General features: G+C 33.9%; 1 protein-coding gene across 1 annotated transcript in view; it reads right to left on the bottom strand.

Moving 5' to 3' along the window:
* Positions 1–16,974, bottom strand: part of LOC125646667 (gamma-aminobutyric acid type B receptor subunit 2-like) — an 89,697-nt gene that overhangs the window by 12,229 nt on the left and 60,494 nt on the right. The window contains exons 4-10 of the mRNA XM_048873155.2: positions 11,901–12,011; positions 10,768–10,833; positions 9,307–9,501; positions 8,867–9,106; positions 2,836–2,896; positions 2,639–2,722; positions 1,357–1,507 (exon numbers count right to left, since the gene is read on the bottom strand). Of these exons, the coding sequence (XP_048729112.2) occupies positions 1,357–1,507; positions 2,639–2,722; positions 2,836–2,896; positions 8,867–9,106; positions 9,307–9,501; positions 10,768–10,833; positions 11,901–12,011 (908 nt within the window). The remainder of the gene's footprint in view (positions 1–1,356; positions 1,508–2,638; positions 2,723–2,835; positions 2,897–8,866; positions 9,107–9,306; positions 9,502–10,767; positions 10,834–11,900; positions 12,012–16,974) is intronic.

The following is a 16,974-nucleotide window of genomic DNA, read 5'->3' as shown; positions in this document are numbered from 1 at the left end:
TTATACAGCATGAAAGGTAAATTATGAACAAAATGTACAATGAACCATGGAGGTCCCTGAAGCCCATATGGAGTATTCATGAGATATTAGGCTCACTGATTAATTTTTCCTCGATACCTTTGATATTTTGGGATTAGATCTTAGAAAATATCTATAATCTAATATCGGGACTCTTTATGTTATTAAGATATGAAGCGTGAAAAGTACACATTAAAAGCATATTCAATCGTTATATGATAACAGATAATTCATAACTTTAAAGATCACTTCCCTTGTCATAATTATTGTGAATTGATATTATGCATACCAAAAGATCTCATTTTATGAATTTGCTTTAGTCACCCAATGGTACTGTGTATATCAGGACGGTCTGTTGTATTCGAAGCATATGTTTAATCCTGAAATATCCATTGATTTGTCATTTACTCTCGATGAAGAAGGGTATTATCTCTAAATATAGTAGATGTGCAGTGTTCACGATGAATCTTATTTGACATTGTGTGGAATTCGTTATCTCGACTATGGCTTATCCAGTGAAATCTGCATTCCTGATCACGTTCAGCAAGAAAATAGGCTAGGCGAATGCATGCTTCTGCTTAACGTAATATTTATTTGATTTGTGCTTTTCAAATTGGGAAACATTTCATGAAATCTCTCTCCTAAATCAGAACATCACAAATATCATCTAGAGACCATGTTGACCTTGTGTGAGTTGTTAACTTTGACCTATCAGTGTAAGAAGTAATGAGGTCATTGTTTTGTGATAGTGACTCTTTAGATGAAGCTCCACTGTTAAAATGTGAAATTGTTCACTGTTCGTTATCTTCACCTTTTCATTTTGATATATTGATAGAACACCAAGCACGGACAGACTGACTGACAAACGGACGAATATACCTATATTACTATCTTAAAGATCTGGTAAGGCTGGAGAAAAGACACAATACAATCGACGTTAGAAATATACCTATTGCCCTGTAGAAGACGTTAGAAATGTACTTATTGTTCCTGTATCAGACGTTAGAAATGTACCTATTGTCCTGTATCAGACGTTAGAAATGTGTACCTATTGTTCCTGTATCAGACGTTAGAAATGTACCTATTGTTCTGTAGCAGACGTTAGAAATGTACCTATTATTCTGAAGTAGTCGTAATAAATGTACTTATTGTCCTGTATCAGACGTTAGAAATGTACCTATTGTTCTGTATCAGACGTTAGAAATGTACCTATTGTTCTGTATCAGACGTTAGAAATGTACCTATTGTTCCTGTAGCAGACGTTGGAAATGTACCTATTGTTCTGTAGCAGATTCTAGAAATGTACCTATTGTCCTGTAGCAGACGTTAGAAATGTACCTATTGTTCCTGTAGTAGACGTTGAACCAGAGGAACCCTAGAGCTACAGTTACACCCACTGTAATCAGCAAGGCTACTATGGAGAGTACCGTGTACGATTGTTTATACCGTCTTCTGATGTACTGAAAACTGTCTCTTGGTACAACGCCACCTAAAGAAAATTGAGAAACTACTTATATATCAAGTGTAAGTTTAAGTCCATGTTTATGCTAATAGTCATCAAGAAAAATGCTTTGTCAAAAAACTGCAAAACCTGTGATATTTTGATCAATAGGAACTTTGACCTGAAAATCTGTAAAGGTTATCTACTCAAAGTAATGAAACCTTTGTGGACTGATTTACGTTGGTAAACTAAGAGGTCACTAAATAAAACAAATTCGGGATATAAATTTCAAATCAATAATGAAGGTATTCACCTTCTCTATAACAATTCAATTCCCCGGATCATTCCATTCTTTCAATAAGGGTCAGTATTATAGAACATATTTACCATCATCCTAAAAAGCCCAACTCTAAGTTCCCCTTTTCATAGGCAACGAGAAGATCACTTATATCAAGGGACTAGTCACCGCTTTCCATATGGGTGAAATAATCATGTAGAAAATGCGGGATCTTTTATAAAAGTATCAATGTCTTTTGATCAATTATACAAAGAACACTGTTCTGATTCTAAGTGCAAGTAATCTGCAGCTAATATAAAAAGATGTTGGAGTTCGCCATTCATAATATCTGCGACATCTTTGGTGATCAGGTCTTCAAACAATCTGTTTCCATTCCCATGGACACGAATTGTTTTCCTTTATTACCGACCTATGTTGTATTCTTTTGAGGAAGAACTTATTTAGAAGCGTCTACATAAGAAGACAAAAATCCCTTGCTGTGGCCTTCAACTCATCATTTAAGTACATGTACATATCTATTTTAACAATGTTCACTTTCAGCCATATGTCGATTCGATGTATCCAAGTAAACTCGATAAGATAGAATTCTGTCTGACGTGTTTTACATACAATGTATACGCTAATTGTTAGACTGTTCTTTACATACTGATTTTGACTACGAATTACAAGATAGAGGGATCACGGCGGTTGTAGGCGGTCAACAGGGGATGGTTACTCCTTTTAGGCACCTGATCCTACATCTGGTGTTTCGTTTTTGCCATATTTTCAATTTCATATTTCTTTAAAGAATTTATGAGATTGTTCGTTGTCTTCATTTCTTCATATATTCTTACAATAGCATAATTCTTCCCAAAATTAATGAAATAAAAAAGTGTTCATACCATGAAAAAGAGAGTTTGGACTTTCCCACCAGTCGATTGAGTCATTTAAAGGCTCATACATAGCAACATCGCGTCTGTCATTTCCTGCAACATTTACAACATCTTATATTGTCAAAACAAATACATAGTTGTATATACGAAATCAGACAAGCATGCACTTTATATGTTATCTAACTAATTGTTACTATTTTTCACACCGTAATTTATTTGTATGAATGCTGGGCCAACTCGTCTACCATTGTTGAACGAAACTGCACCCTAAATAAAGAAAACTCGTATATAAGTACACTGTATTAAAGGTACATGTACCTGCTACAAACCTTTCTTTCAGAAAAATATGAAAATGAAAACTGAATTTATGTTCTTAGATATAAAGTGAATACATTTTACTATATTGAAAGTAATTTATTCTAATGATTTCTCAACTAAGTCCAAAACAAAATAGGAAGGAGATTTTACATAGAGTTCTAAAGGGAGGGATGATGTATTTCACTTTTGAACACGATAAAGAATTTACAAATCCTTTGGAGTTTTTTTTTTTAAAGAAATGTTATATTTGAACTTATTTCAACCAACCTTAACCAGAATATGATTATGCCAAAGTGAACATATATTTTTGGTATTAAGTGTCCTTATTACATTAAACAAAATATCAACACATTTAGCCTTTAACCTCAGTGGTTTGAGAGGTCACTCAAATAAAATTGTCTTGCTCTAGTACATGATTTTCAATTTAAAGAATCCAATTGTATAGCAAACTATCCCTATTACTCCTCCTAGGCACCCGACCCCACCTCTGATATATCCAGGGGTCCATGTTTTCCCAACTATCTATTTGTATTGCTTATAGGAGTTATGAGATTGATCACTGTTCGTTATCTTCACCTTGCATATACATGATTTTCAATTTAAAGAATCCAGTTGTATAGTAAACTATCCCTATTACATGTACGTAGCAGTCTCAGGTTATGCACCTTATAGCTCACTGCTGGTACATGTCACGTGGGATTAATTGCCCTAAATATGTTATTCTCCATTGATACAAAACTTCAAGGGTTAACGTTCATCGATGGTTCGCAAATGTTGGTACAATTATCAGGCACACAATTAATGCTCATATGCACAGTCATGTTTTTTTTTACTTTATCAATTCTACGACAGTTAAAAACAATTCCATAAGCAATCACGTGATCAGAGCCAGGTAGTCATGTTTTTCTGAGCTCCAACATTTTGACCAAATAATGTTGGTCAAGTATGTTCAGTTTAGTCAGTTATACATTTGATTACGTACAGTATATTCATCTGTACATATGTGTTTTTTCTTTTTGATTTCTTTTGTTCGGGGTCCCCCCACTGTTATTTACTTGGCTCCAAGCAAGTTCAATCTATCGAATACATGTGCATGCAACCCATTTTATCACGAATTTACTCTGAATTACTGTGTGTGCTTTAAACATTTCAACGCAAATCGTAATGTCTTTTAACTTATCCTGCATATCGAGCCTCTTAAACTCACCAAGTAAAAGAAAAACATTGTTTACATTTTTTAAAGAGAATTTTCAAGGCCACTTTGTTTATTTACAAGAAACACACTCAACTGCACAAGATGAATCAAAATGGATAAACTAATGGAACTCGGATATCATATTTAATCATGGAGAATCAAATAGTAAAGGTGTAGCAATTTTATTTCCACATAATGTTGAGTATAAGATATTAAAACATACATGTGTCAATGCTGGTAGATTTCTACAAGTTTTTGTACAATTAGATAAAACAGAATTTATTTTATCAAATGTGTACGCACCAACTAAGGATAACCCATCAGAACAGAATGAATTTTTAAACAACATCTTAAAGCACTTAAAAGAAGAGAGTTCTCAGAATCTGATTCTAGGTGGCGACTTCAATATTACATTGAACCCAAATTTGGATAAGAAAGGGGGGTGTATTGAAGGAAAATCTAAATATAGAGACAATCTTATATCTTCAATAAAAGATTTAAACCTTGTAGATATATGGCGAGAACAAAATCCAAATGGTATGCTATTTACGTTTAGCCGGAAAAATCCTATAATATTATCAAGATTAGATTTTTTCTTAATTCCTGCTTTTCTTGCACCACTTTGCAAAACAAGTATTAAACCATCCATAAAAACTGATCATAGTATAATTACTTTGAATATAAAGGGTAAAAGTTTCGAAGATAGAGGCCCCGGTTTTTGAAAAATTAATTCATCCCTATTAGAAGATGAAGAGTTTGTGTTGAAAACAAAACAAAACATTTTACAGCTAAAAGAGAAATATTTTTTTATGAATGATAAACAACTAAAATGGGACACCATAAAATGTGAACTCAGAGGGTTTATAGTAAAATTTTCAAAACTTAAAGCTCGCAAACTAAGAAAAGATGAAGAAAACATAGCTAAGGAACTTGATGATCAAAAACGAAAAATGTCGGAAGATCCTACGGAAGAAAATGTAAATAAATATAATGAAATTAAAGAAAAGTTGGAATTGATAAATGAAAATAAAACAAGAGGTATTATTCTTCGATCAAAAGCAAAGTGGTGTGAAGAAGGAGAAAAGTGTACTAAATATTTTCTCTCCTTAGAAAAAAGAAGCTATAAAAATAAATACATATCTACAATAACGTCAAATAAAGGGGTTTTGGAAGGAAGAGAGAAAATATTAAAAGAAGAACAATCATTTTTTGAAAAGTTATACACATCAGATTTAGATTATTGTGACTATAAGAATTATATTGATCAATTTACTTACAATATGAATATTCAAAAACTTGAAAAAGAGGATTCCTTGTCTTGTGAAGGACCTATTACAGTTCATGAATGTGAAGCTATACTAAACACTTTTAAATGCAATAAATCGCCTGGCACTGATGGTTTCCAAATGGAATTTTATAAGTATTTTTGGAAAGAAATTTCAGAATTAATAATTGACAGCCTGAATGAAAGTATCCAAAAACACAAACTTTCCATAGATCAAAGAAAAAGCATCATAACTCTTGTACCTAAAACAGATAAAGATAGGACTGTACTTAAAAACTGGAGACCAATATCACTTCTTAACTTTGTCAAAAGGTCAATTTTTTACATTAGGAATATGGTTTAGTTCAAAAGGTGAAGAAGAAATGTTAAGAAAGAATTTTAATACAAAACTAGAAGCATTGAAATTAACATTAAATTTATGGAAAATGAGGAATCTAACTCTTATTGGTAAAATCCTAATAACAAAAACACTGACAATCCCTAAACTCATTTATCAAGCGCAAGTTCTCCCTTTCTCGTCAGAAGTAATTAAAGAAGTAGAAAAAGAAATAAATGCCTTTATTTGGAATAATGAAAAGCCAAAAGTAAAAAGTACAGTAAGCAGTCAAAAAATTAGTAAAGGGGGTTTGAAAGTACCTAAATTTGATATACAGGTCAAATCATTAAGATTAGGCTGGGTAAAAAGAATTTTCACTAATATAAAATCAAAATTAAGAAGCATAATTCAATTTTACTTGCAAGATATTGAATTAAATGACTTTATTATCTCTAGAGGATGCATGAATCATTTAGACATTGATACTTTTTTGCCAAAGTTTTACAGTGATATTTTTAGTACATGGAGAGAATTCAGACATATTGTAAATGTTGAACCAGTCGTTTTTAAAGAAAGTTTATGGTTTAATGACAATATTAAAATTGACAATAAAGAGGTTTTTTGGAAGAAGTGGTATGAAAGGGGTATTTTATATATTGGAGATATTGTAGATAGAGATAAAGACTTCCTTAGCCATGAAAAATTACGTGAAACACACAATTTAAACATATCTTTTTTTGAATACTATTGTTTAAGAAATGCAATACCCTACAGTTGGAGAAAGCATATTCGACAAAATGATAATTCTTTTATAAATAGAAATACGCTTATACTGAGTTTCAATGGTAATAGGAGTCCCATATCAAACATGACTTGTAAAGATTTTTACTGGATTTTGATGGAAAGTATAGCAGAATTACCAACATGTATACCAAAATGGGAAAATATTTTTGATTCAAAATTAACACAGCAAGAGTTAGAGAGTATTTACAAGTTACCTTTCACAATATCAATGGAAACATCATTACAATCTTTTCAATATAAATTAATTCACAGATTTTTAGCACACAACAAATTGCTGTATGCAATGAAAATTAAAACATCACCTTCTTGTATATTATGTGGAAATTTAGATACAATAGAGCACAGGTTTTACTTTTGTGAATATGTTGGTACTTATTGGAAGCATTTCCAAACTTGGTGGAATAGATTAAACATTATTTATATAAATGATATCTCTTATCAAGACATAATATTTGGATTTTATGAAGAAAAGTGTGAAAGTCTGAATTATTGTATACTGCTTTCTAAATATTATATACAGTTTGTGTTTAATTCAGATACAGGGTACAGTGGTCCTTTTTTATATATTTTTTTTGCAATTTTTGAGAAGAAAACTGTTTGTTAAAAAATCAATTTATTGTGGCAGAAGAAATCTTGATTATTATAACAAAGTATGGAAAAAGATAGAAGACAAAATAATTTCAATGTAAGATGTATCTTCCTTAAATGAATTAGTTATGCATATTTCATATACTAGTCTCTCTTTATCTTCAAAGTAATTGTACAATATTGCTATTAATTTTCACACAGTGTTTAACATGTTTGTTGAAATATTGAAGTTGCATGTAACATCCTGTTTATATGATAATATATGTCCAAAAAGAGCCAATAAAAAAAATAAAATAAAATAAAAACAATGTCTACTACTTCTATTAATCATTATGACTTTGTTCACCGTTCGTTATCTTCGCCTTTCATTAATGCATCTCGTTTGCTCGGATATTGGCGTGAAAGGATGGAATACGGAAGTTCCAAGTTCCCCAAGAGTTATTTCCCTTTGTCGAACTCTTCCGTAAATTATGACGTAAAATATGATGACAGTGGGTACATTTGCTAATTACTATCGTTGTATTATTTCTTAAAAGATGATATCCAGAGTTTCTGAGCCCACCTACATGTATCTCAGGGGAAAGACAGCTTTAGTGAGTTTATGAGTATTGGATAACAAAATAGATCAAACAAATATTGTTAATTGCCATCTTTCTTTGATAAAATCGTCACTCATGTAGAAGAGGAAACGAATAATGATTCAATAGCCAATTTGATGATCTTATTCAAACAAATTATGCTTGATATGACCAGAATATGCATACCAGTGATTGATATAAACAAAAGTTGCGCTTTTATTACATTAATCGTACGTAATTGTTTGTACAATGCCAGTCTACGATATAATGTATACATGGTGTACCCACCATACGTCATAAAATGTGAAAGAGTTCGACAAAGGGAAATAACTTTTGGGTAACTCGGAACTTGCGTATTGAGTTTGATGCAGAAAAAGATAGAAACTGATTATATGTATTTGATATCCCACCGAGTGCCTCCAAAAACGTCACAGAAAAACGTCAAACATACAGCCGTCAAACATGGCACTTACTTATCTGCTAATACACGTAACACCGAGTGGTGTTTTAGCATACTACATGTAATAATGACTTTATCTGCCTCAGATGTCGTCCCAGATTGAGGACATTTGGTGACTGTCCCCCATTGTGTAACTTATAACGAGTACATGCATCAGATCGCATATCGAATCTTTTGATTATCGGTATGTGATAGAAATATTGACTCTGGTGAATATATTGTAGTCTACAGTACATGTATGTGTGTGTGTATATATATATATATATATATATATATATATATATATATATATATGTGTGTGTGTGTGTGTGTATATATATATATATATATGTGTGTAGCCTACAATGTTGTGATAGACAAAATAGTGCACTACCCGTGATAGCATCTAATAAACAAACGCTTCCCACATTGACACTTGAAAACAATTTACCCCATGACGATTTGCAACAAGAAAGCGCATTACACTGATTGTATTTTAATATTTAATGAGTACATAAGTGTATTAAGAAGAGTTCATTAGTGAAAAATGTCAACATTGTCAAAGGTATGTGAAAGTATCTGATGACATTTAATATATCTGTTACTCATAAAATGTTTTGGGGCATTGGGTATATTTTGTATTTCATACTTTTCTTAGAAATGGTATATCCTATAGAAAATAACATCAAAATTGTAGTATCTTTTATACAGTACCGATACGCCTTGGAAAAGTACTTCGTTCATCCCCCGCTGAATGGAATCGTAAATATCTGAGCGGTTGTAAGAAAAGTCTTCCAAGGAGTTACTTCCCATGTACTTCATGCTGTTGTTCAATCCAATAGCCAAAGCCCAGGCAGCATCATACGCCCACGGACTGTACATAGACAGTCGCATTGTGTTGGAGTCGTACTGGGTGGAGATATTCTTTATCCACGTATTGTACTCCTTTGCTGTCTGAACATAGAAATATAGCAAGAAATCAGCGAAACTACAAATATGAAGTCGTTCGACAAACATAGTTATAAAAGAGTTTACAGTTAAACTCGATGATGATTGTAATGTAAAGCTTTTTCGTCTTTGCATTCAGTATTTCAAACAACAGTAAGGTTGACCCGATTATTGAAGAAGTAAGAAATAACTACTGCGACTCGTACTCGACCAGATATGGTGACGACTTGGTCGGTCCTCAGTTGTTTTTGTCCCAAAGTAAAATGACCATGTGCAGCCGTTTTAATGTTCTCCACAGAGCAGCTCGTTTCTCCCTCTTTGAGTTTGCTTATCCAGGAAGCATAGAGTGAGTCAGTCAGTATCCAGACATACTTCTTACCAAACAGCTTCTGTTTGTAGACCTTAAAACATGCGTTCATTTTCACAAGTGTAAATCAATCATACAATAAATGTATGTAAGCTTAGAGTGTAGACTAGTGTGAGTATTGTCCTATATATACACGTATTCATCTGTTGTCATCAATACGGAAAATTTCTTGTGAATACAAATGTTTAAAGTGACTACATTATACTAGTAATCGAAAAGAATCAATGCACACAATCCGTTTAGATAGTTGATGCACTTACTTCGTACAGATACATGTAGGTAATGCTTGTGATGCATTTAGAATTGGGGACTAATGAAAATGTTGAATAACGAGCTGTGATCACTATAAGAATTCCTATAAAGATTACGAAATTAAAACTAGGGCGAACACGGACCCATGGACACACCAGAGGTGGAATCAGGTGTCTAGGAGGAGTAAGCATCCTCTGTTAAACGCTCACATCCACTGTGAGCCCTATATCTTGATACTGATCGAGATATAAGGCTTACGGCTGGTGTGACCGGTCGACAGGGGATGTTTACTCCTCTTAGACACCTGACCCGCCACTAGTGTGTCCAGGGATCCGTGCTTGTTTAATTCTTAATTTTATATTCCTTATAGGAGTTATGAGATTGATCATTGTAGAGTACATGTAATTATTTCTCCTTTCACTTTGTTCATTCACACATATATGTACGCCTACTTTCATACAAAATAATGAATTTGGAAAAGTCGATGACAGTAGAAATATTCGGTAAGGAAAACCTACAATTACATATAAAGAAAATTGAAAAACTAGATGTGTCGGCACGACACGAATCCCCCCGCCTGCAGTAAAGTCAAATGTAGGAAATCCATTGAAAGATACGGTAGCATTGAATGTGGTATTCAGATTATTTGTTACACACATTTACATGCAAGGTGAAGATAACGAACAGTGATCAATCTCATAACTCCTACAAGCAATACAAAATAGATAGTTGGGCAAACACGGACCCCTGGACACACCAGAGGTGGTATCAGGTGTCTAGGAGGAGTAAGCATCTCCTGTCGACCGGTCACACCCGCCGTGAGCTTTATATCTTGATCAACAAAAAATCAGTTTAATATCTCGAGGCGTTTAGAAAAAAAGTCCGGAAAACTGGGTGTTGCGGAAGGACAGAAGGACGGTAAAGGGTAAAACTATATGCCTCGACTGCTTTGTGGCGGGGGCATAGAACTGTACATTAAAATAATCTGAATGTGGTTATTTGTGTGTATGTGGTGTTCCTTACTTGTTCACGTCTTTAAAAGACTTACCTCACAGAAAATATGTGGTGCTTTTGTGGATCTGAAGGCTCCGATTATAATTCTAGCTTCAAAATGCTGTCATAAGAAGGTAACTGAATTAGGTACATTAAAGCAATAAACATAATCTATACCTCTTTCGTACGATAAGTTGTGACAATTTACGTACATGTATTATGTAAACCGTAAATAATATAACGTACACTGCCACCCGTATAAAAGGAGCAGAAATTACGTTCAATCCTGATGATTTAATTCAGTAAAACGCATTTGATGTAAATAAATGAATAATTCTAAAGAAAATATGGATTTGATATAATGCGGAGCAATATCACCACAGCTAGAAAACGGAAACAAAGGAGTCAAACATATTGTGACGTAATTACTAGGACGTCATACGACGCGGCTTAATTAAAGTGAATCGTTACCCAAACATTTTATCTAATAGCTCGTAAAAGCATCTCATATGAAGTATGATTTCATCATCGAAAGAATGACATTGGTTCTCAAACATTTTATATGGGTTTTTTCCGGAATGATAGATAAGGTATTCATATCATGCATCAACCACAGCAAACTTTGGATTCTAAAATCTCTTACTTGCAACATCCTACTTTATACGATATCAAAAATGTTGATTACGTCAAATGGACCAATCAAATTGCGTTTTATATATGCGTTTTTAACATTTCTAACCATAAGGCATAACATACTATAAACATGTAAAGCTGAAACTGGTTTACATTTTGAACATACTGCATTTATTCAATCCAGTGAAGCCTTTTGTAAAGTTCTCGACTTCTGAATATTTGGGAAGCTAATATTTCAGAATTCAATATTTTACAATGACTGCGTAAAGTTAAAGGAAAGCTTTGAGCAAACAATGGCTACCAATAAACAAACAGATATTCAAATATCTAACACGATTTTTCAGTTACGTTTTCTAAAACATAACAATTTTTGTAAAACATGATAATACCTTGATTATACTTGATTGAAATCGAAGTTGTATGTTTTTAAAGAGTTTCCATTCAAACAATTTTCTTTGAAAAAAAAAATGTATTTACACTACTAACTTAGGGTATTGAGTAAAGATAATATTGCACAACATGTTAGTAAATCGAGATTTTAAGTCGAACACTCACTTTTAGTCTCCTTATGACTAAATCTAATCCATCTTCCACATCCGTTATGAGACCTGACGTCACTAAAGTCACGTTATTATCGCCTAATAGTTTATGGAACTCGTCCATTTGCTGTAATTGAAAAAGAAGAAAATTGAATAATAAATGGTGAGGTGAGGTATGATTCATTAATTTTTTTTAATTAAGATAGCATAGCAAAGGAACACAGGAATACAGAGTACCATTTTTGTAACACTGTCATTCTATATATATGCATGTACATGCATTTACTTTAGGTGTGGAGTCTAACCCTAATTAAAAGCTAAAAAGGAATTCCCATGAAATGTATGCATGGCTTAGATTATTTCTAGAGAGACGTTGAGATAACAATCTCACGTCAGTGGTTGTGGTATAACTAGAGAGACGTTGAGATGATAACAATCTCATGTCAGTGGTTGTGGTATAACTAGAGAGACGTTGAGATGATAACAATCTCACGTCAGTGGTTGTGGTATAACTAGAGAGACGTTGAGATGATAACAATCTCACGTCAGTGGTTGTGGTATGACTAGAGAGACGTTGAGATGATAACAATCTCACGTCAGTGCTTGTGGTATATCTAGAAAGACGTTGAGATGATAACAATCTCACGTCAGTGGTTGTGGTATATAACTAGAGAGACGTTGAGATGATAACAATCTCACGTCAGTGGTTGTGGTATAACTAGAGAGACGTTGAGATGATAACAATCTCACGTCAGTGGTTGTGGTATAACTAGAGAGACGTTGAGATGATAACAATCTCACGTCAGTGGTTGTGGTATAACTAGATAGACGTTGAGATGATAACAATCTCACGTCAGTGGTTGTGGTATAACTAGCGAGACGTTGAGATGATAACAATCTCACGTCAGTGGCTGTGGTATAACCCTCTTCTAGACTGCTATTCTTTCAGGAACTATAGCTTCCCAAGAATTCACGGAAAGATGAAATCATTTACCCCAGAAGAGGTCTATTACATTTACAGGTATTGATTAATTGGTGTGTCTTCTTTTTTCTACCATAAGCTCATATCTCGACCTAGTATGTGCTATGTAGAAAAAAAAATAGCAAATGGCAATAATCAGAACCGCTCACGTTGCCATGGGGAAAAATGAGTTTACAGATCTTATTCATTGTTGAATAACCATTTCATTATCAGGAAACACACGTGCAGATGCAGGTTCCCTTGGTTCCTGAATAACATAGACACGTTTATCCCAATTTTGGGCTCATGGGGCATAACAGCAAAAACAGTTTATAACGAAAGAAATTTCAAAAAATATTACAATATCACTACATGCAGATGCAGCATAAGGGGAAAATTATCCTAATCTGAATATTTTTTGTAGAATGTGTCGGTGAGCATAATGCAATTGCAGACCCTCCCTTTTGTACCAAAATGAAAGATAAATTATTTCTTAATCAAAACGCGAAGCTAACGAGCAGTGATCAATCTCATAATTCGTGTTGACCGGTCAACAGTCTTTAAAAGGGAAGATATGGCCTAGCTGATTGTCGTGCATGGTAAAACAGGAAGAACATATTTTACGTAATTACCTTAACATTGAAAGATCCATTTCAAAATAAAGATATAAACCATTTGAATGATAGCCTTATTAAGTGATTAATAAAGAATCATGCTATCATGCAATATCTGTAATGATATAATTTAGAACTGATCCCCTGTCAAAGAAAGATATATTCCAAATTAGAAACATGAACAATTTCTTTCTTGTGAAAACCAGACCAGTGGAGAAGGCACTGTGTAGGAGAAGAAAGACTTGAATATAAATTTAGACTTAACGCAATGCGGGCTTTGGTTGTTTGACACGACGAATGTGACTGATTAACAGGCATTGAGCTGCTTATCAAGTCCATTATGTGATAGATTTCTTTTATATTTCACAGAAACTTTGCATATTTTTATAAAGAAACAGTTTCAGGAAATTTTTATGAATACTATTTTATCATTATCATAAGTTTTTGTGAAATGTTGATAATGCTGTTTAAGGAAAATTGCAATTTTCGTAAGTTAATATATGATTCTGTTCATGTATGTCTTGCATCTCAAAAATGTTCATGACCTATATACAATGTATTTTATTTCAATAATAGATTTAACTCTGATAAATGGAAATAGATATACTCTCTACACTTTTATCAGCTAATAATACGAGTATGGCGTTACCATAAGATTATTTTACTTCAAAATTACTATTTGCTAAAACAAGCAAAGTTCTGAATTCTAAACGCTACAACACTGTTACAAATATTCTATACCCCCCCCCCCCCCCCCCGATGTGGTATACGTCTCACGTGTCTACAATGCGTCTCCCGAAACAGGCACCTGTATTTAGTTACATGTAATTTTCCTTCCTATTCTTATTTAACGTACAGCTTTTTATTTTTCATCAAGTGAGTGGTCCTTTACCTTTCTAAGACCGAATTCTACCCTTATACATTTAAAGTATCATACAGTGTATTACCGCTGATGCATGACTTAAAATTTTTGCTCATCAAGGATTGATGGCATACATGTACATGTATGTATTCTTCATATTTATACTAAGGAGAAGTCTTACATATACATGCAGGCATTAATACCTTAATTATCCTATTATGAATAAAAAGTACATAATAAGATATATTTAAGATAAACATTTATACAAAAATTCGATGATGTTTGTTTTACATTTTAGTTCCGGAAAATTAAACAAAATACAATTCTTCTTTCAGCTAAGCTTATTTGTCTACAGATTGTTAATGTTAATTCATTTTGTTTTTGAACGCCAACTTTATGGTTGTATAGTATATATGTTTTTTGATTTCCAGAAAGCATTTGGCAGTGTTGACAGGGATACCATCTAGAAACTCTTGCATCACTACAGCTTCCCATGCAAAGTCTCCATCACCCAACAACTTTACGAAGATGCCACATGCTAGGTCGTACATGATGGGAAGCTGACGGAACTTTTCTCTGTAGGAACCGGTGTTCGTCAAGGCTGCTTCCTCTCGCCGACAATTTTCCTGATAGTGATCGACTGAGAAATGAGGTTGTCCACATCAGGCCAGAAGACAGGAATCCAGTGGACCTTCACTAAACAGTTAGAGGACCTGGACTTTGCTGATGACATCAGTCTTCTCTCCCACAAGCAGCAAGATGCCCAAGAAAAGTTGTGCCGTGCTGTAAAAGAAGCAGGAAAGACAGGCCTCCAGATCAACACAAAAAAGACAGAGGTGATGAGAGTAAACAACCGGCAACAGAACCCACTACGACTTGGACAGGAAGACATCAAGGAAACAGATAAGTTTGTCTATCTCGGTAGTGTGGTTAGCAAAGATGGCGGGACAGACGAGGACATAAAGAGTTGCATCAACGAAGCTCGACATGCCTTTATTGTTGTCAGAATTTTTAACACCAGTGTAAAATCTCTCCTTCTTTATGGCTCTGAAACTTGGCGAACAACGACAACAAACACCCACAAGCTCCAGACATTCATCAACAGATGCCTCCGACGCCTCATTAACATCAGATGGTCAGATGTCATTCCAAAGTCAGAACTCTGGAATAAAACAAAGCAAGTTCCAATAGACCTGGAAATCAGAAAACGGAAGTGGAGCTGGATTGGCCACAGTTTTCGAACGTCCTCGTCAAACGTCACCAGACAAGCCCTTGAATGGAACCCGCAGGGCAAAAGAAAAGTAGGAAGACCCAGACAGACCTGGCTCAGAATTGTAAACGAAAAAGTGAAGGCTGCTGGAATGACATGGGCTTAGCTAAAGAGGATCGCCCAGAACCGTGTAGGTAGGAAGAGTGTGGTTGCGGCACTATGTTCCCCAGGGTATCCAGAGGATTACGTCAAGGAAGTAAGTATATATGTTTTTACACTTTATTTCTCCTTTTTCTCTCAAATTTTGCAGTATTTCGTTTTATATCAGGGGAGATCATTGGGCAACATAAATTAGTAACAATGTATGATATATTTCTGGGTGATCTCCCCTTTTTACAGTGTCATTTTTATTTTTACATTACTTTGTTTTATATCAACATTAAACGGGTAGTACATAAATGATAATTCATAGGTAATGAAATATATTTTTATTCTATTTTACTTTATCGACATTGTGTTGAGGACCGTACAATCTCAATTTCTTTTAATCATTTTAAGATTCAGCTGTAACTCAATTGGAATTTGTTATACAACTGTAGGCAAACCTGGAGTCATGGTTGCGATGAATTAAACTTTGAATTTTATGGTTTGTAGCTATAGATAAGAAGATTAAGAAAACCTACACATCCCACAGACATCCAATAAATTGACATCAATGTATCAAATTTCCAAAGACCTTAAAAAATTGAAAGACAAGGAAAATTACATAGGTCACATATCTGACTTATGACAAAAGTTTAATCACCAATTAGCATTGTACAAATGCATCGTACTTCACAGACTCGGCATTATATCCATCATTTTATGCCCTACTTAGTTTCATATTTGAGTCCTGATTTAATCATCTGCTCGTCTACTGACAGTTGTTTCTTTCAATGCAGGAGATCTATCCTCCAGTGAATGGATCACACGAAGTAAAGCCTGATGATAAATATCGCATACTGTCAATTTGTCTTATATAAAGGTACACCTTTCCATTTTAGCTTTTCCTCTTGTAAGCTTGCTGTATAACAGCTTTTCCTCTTGTAAGCTTGCTGTATAACAGCTTTTCCTCTTGTAAGCTTGCTGTATAACAGCTTTTCCTCTTGTAAGCTTGCTGTATAACAGCTTTTCCTCCTGAGGGACATTTACCTTGAAGTAGATTTTCTCTCACTGCCAGCTTTCCTTCGCCACTGTTTTGTCTGAATTTCATGTAACCAATAAGTTTATGGAAAGCCAATTAAGGCGGAAATTCGAGTATTCCTCCAGACCCCATTACATTTCATATTAAATCAAAAGTTGCAAATATAAAGCCTCTACAATATGCTTTATTAACGGTAAATAAATTTTTATTCGCGAAAACTTTATTTCGCGATTAACTGGTTTGCGATGAATAATACCGAA

The sequence above is a fragment of the Ostrea edulis genome, chromosome 6, assembly GCF_947568905.1.
Source record: "Ostrea edulis chromosome 6, xbOstEdul1.1, whole genome shotgun sequence".
In the NCBI taxonomy this organism is placed as follows: Eukaryota; Metazoa; Mollusca; class Bivalvia; order Ostreida; family Ostreidae; genus Ostrea; species Ostrea edulis.
Note: the sequence above shows the minus strand (reverse complement) of the source record. Positions and strands in the feature narration are given on the sequence as shown.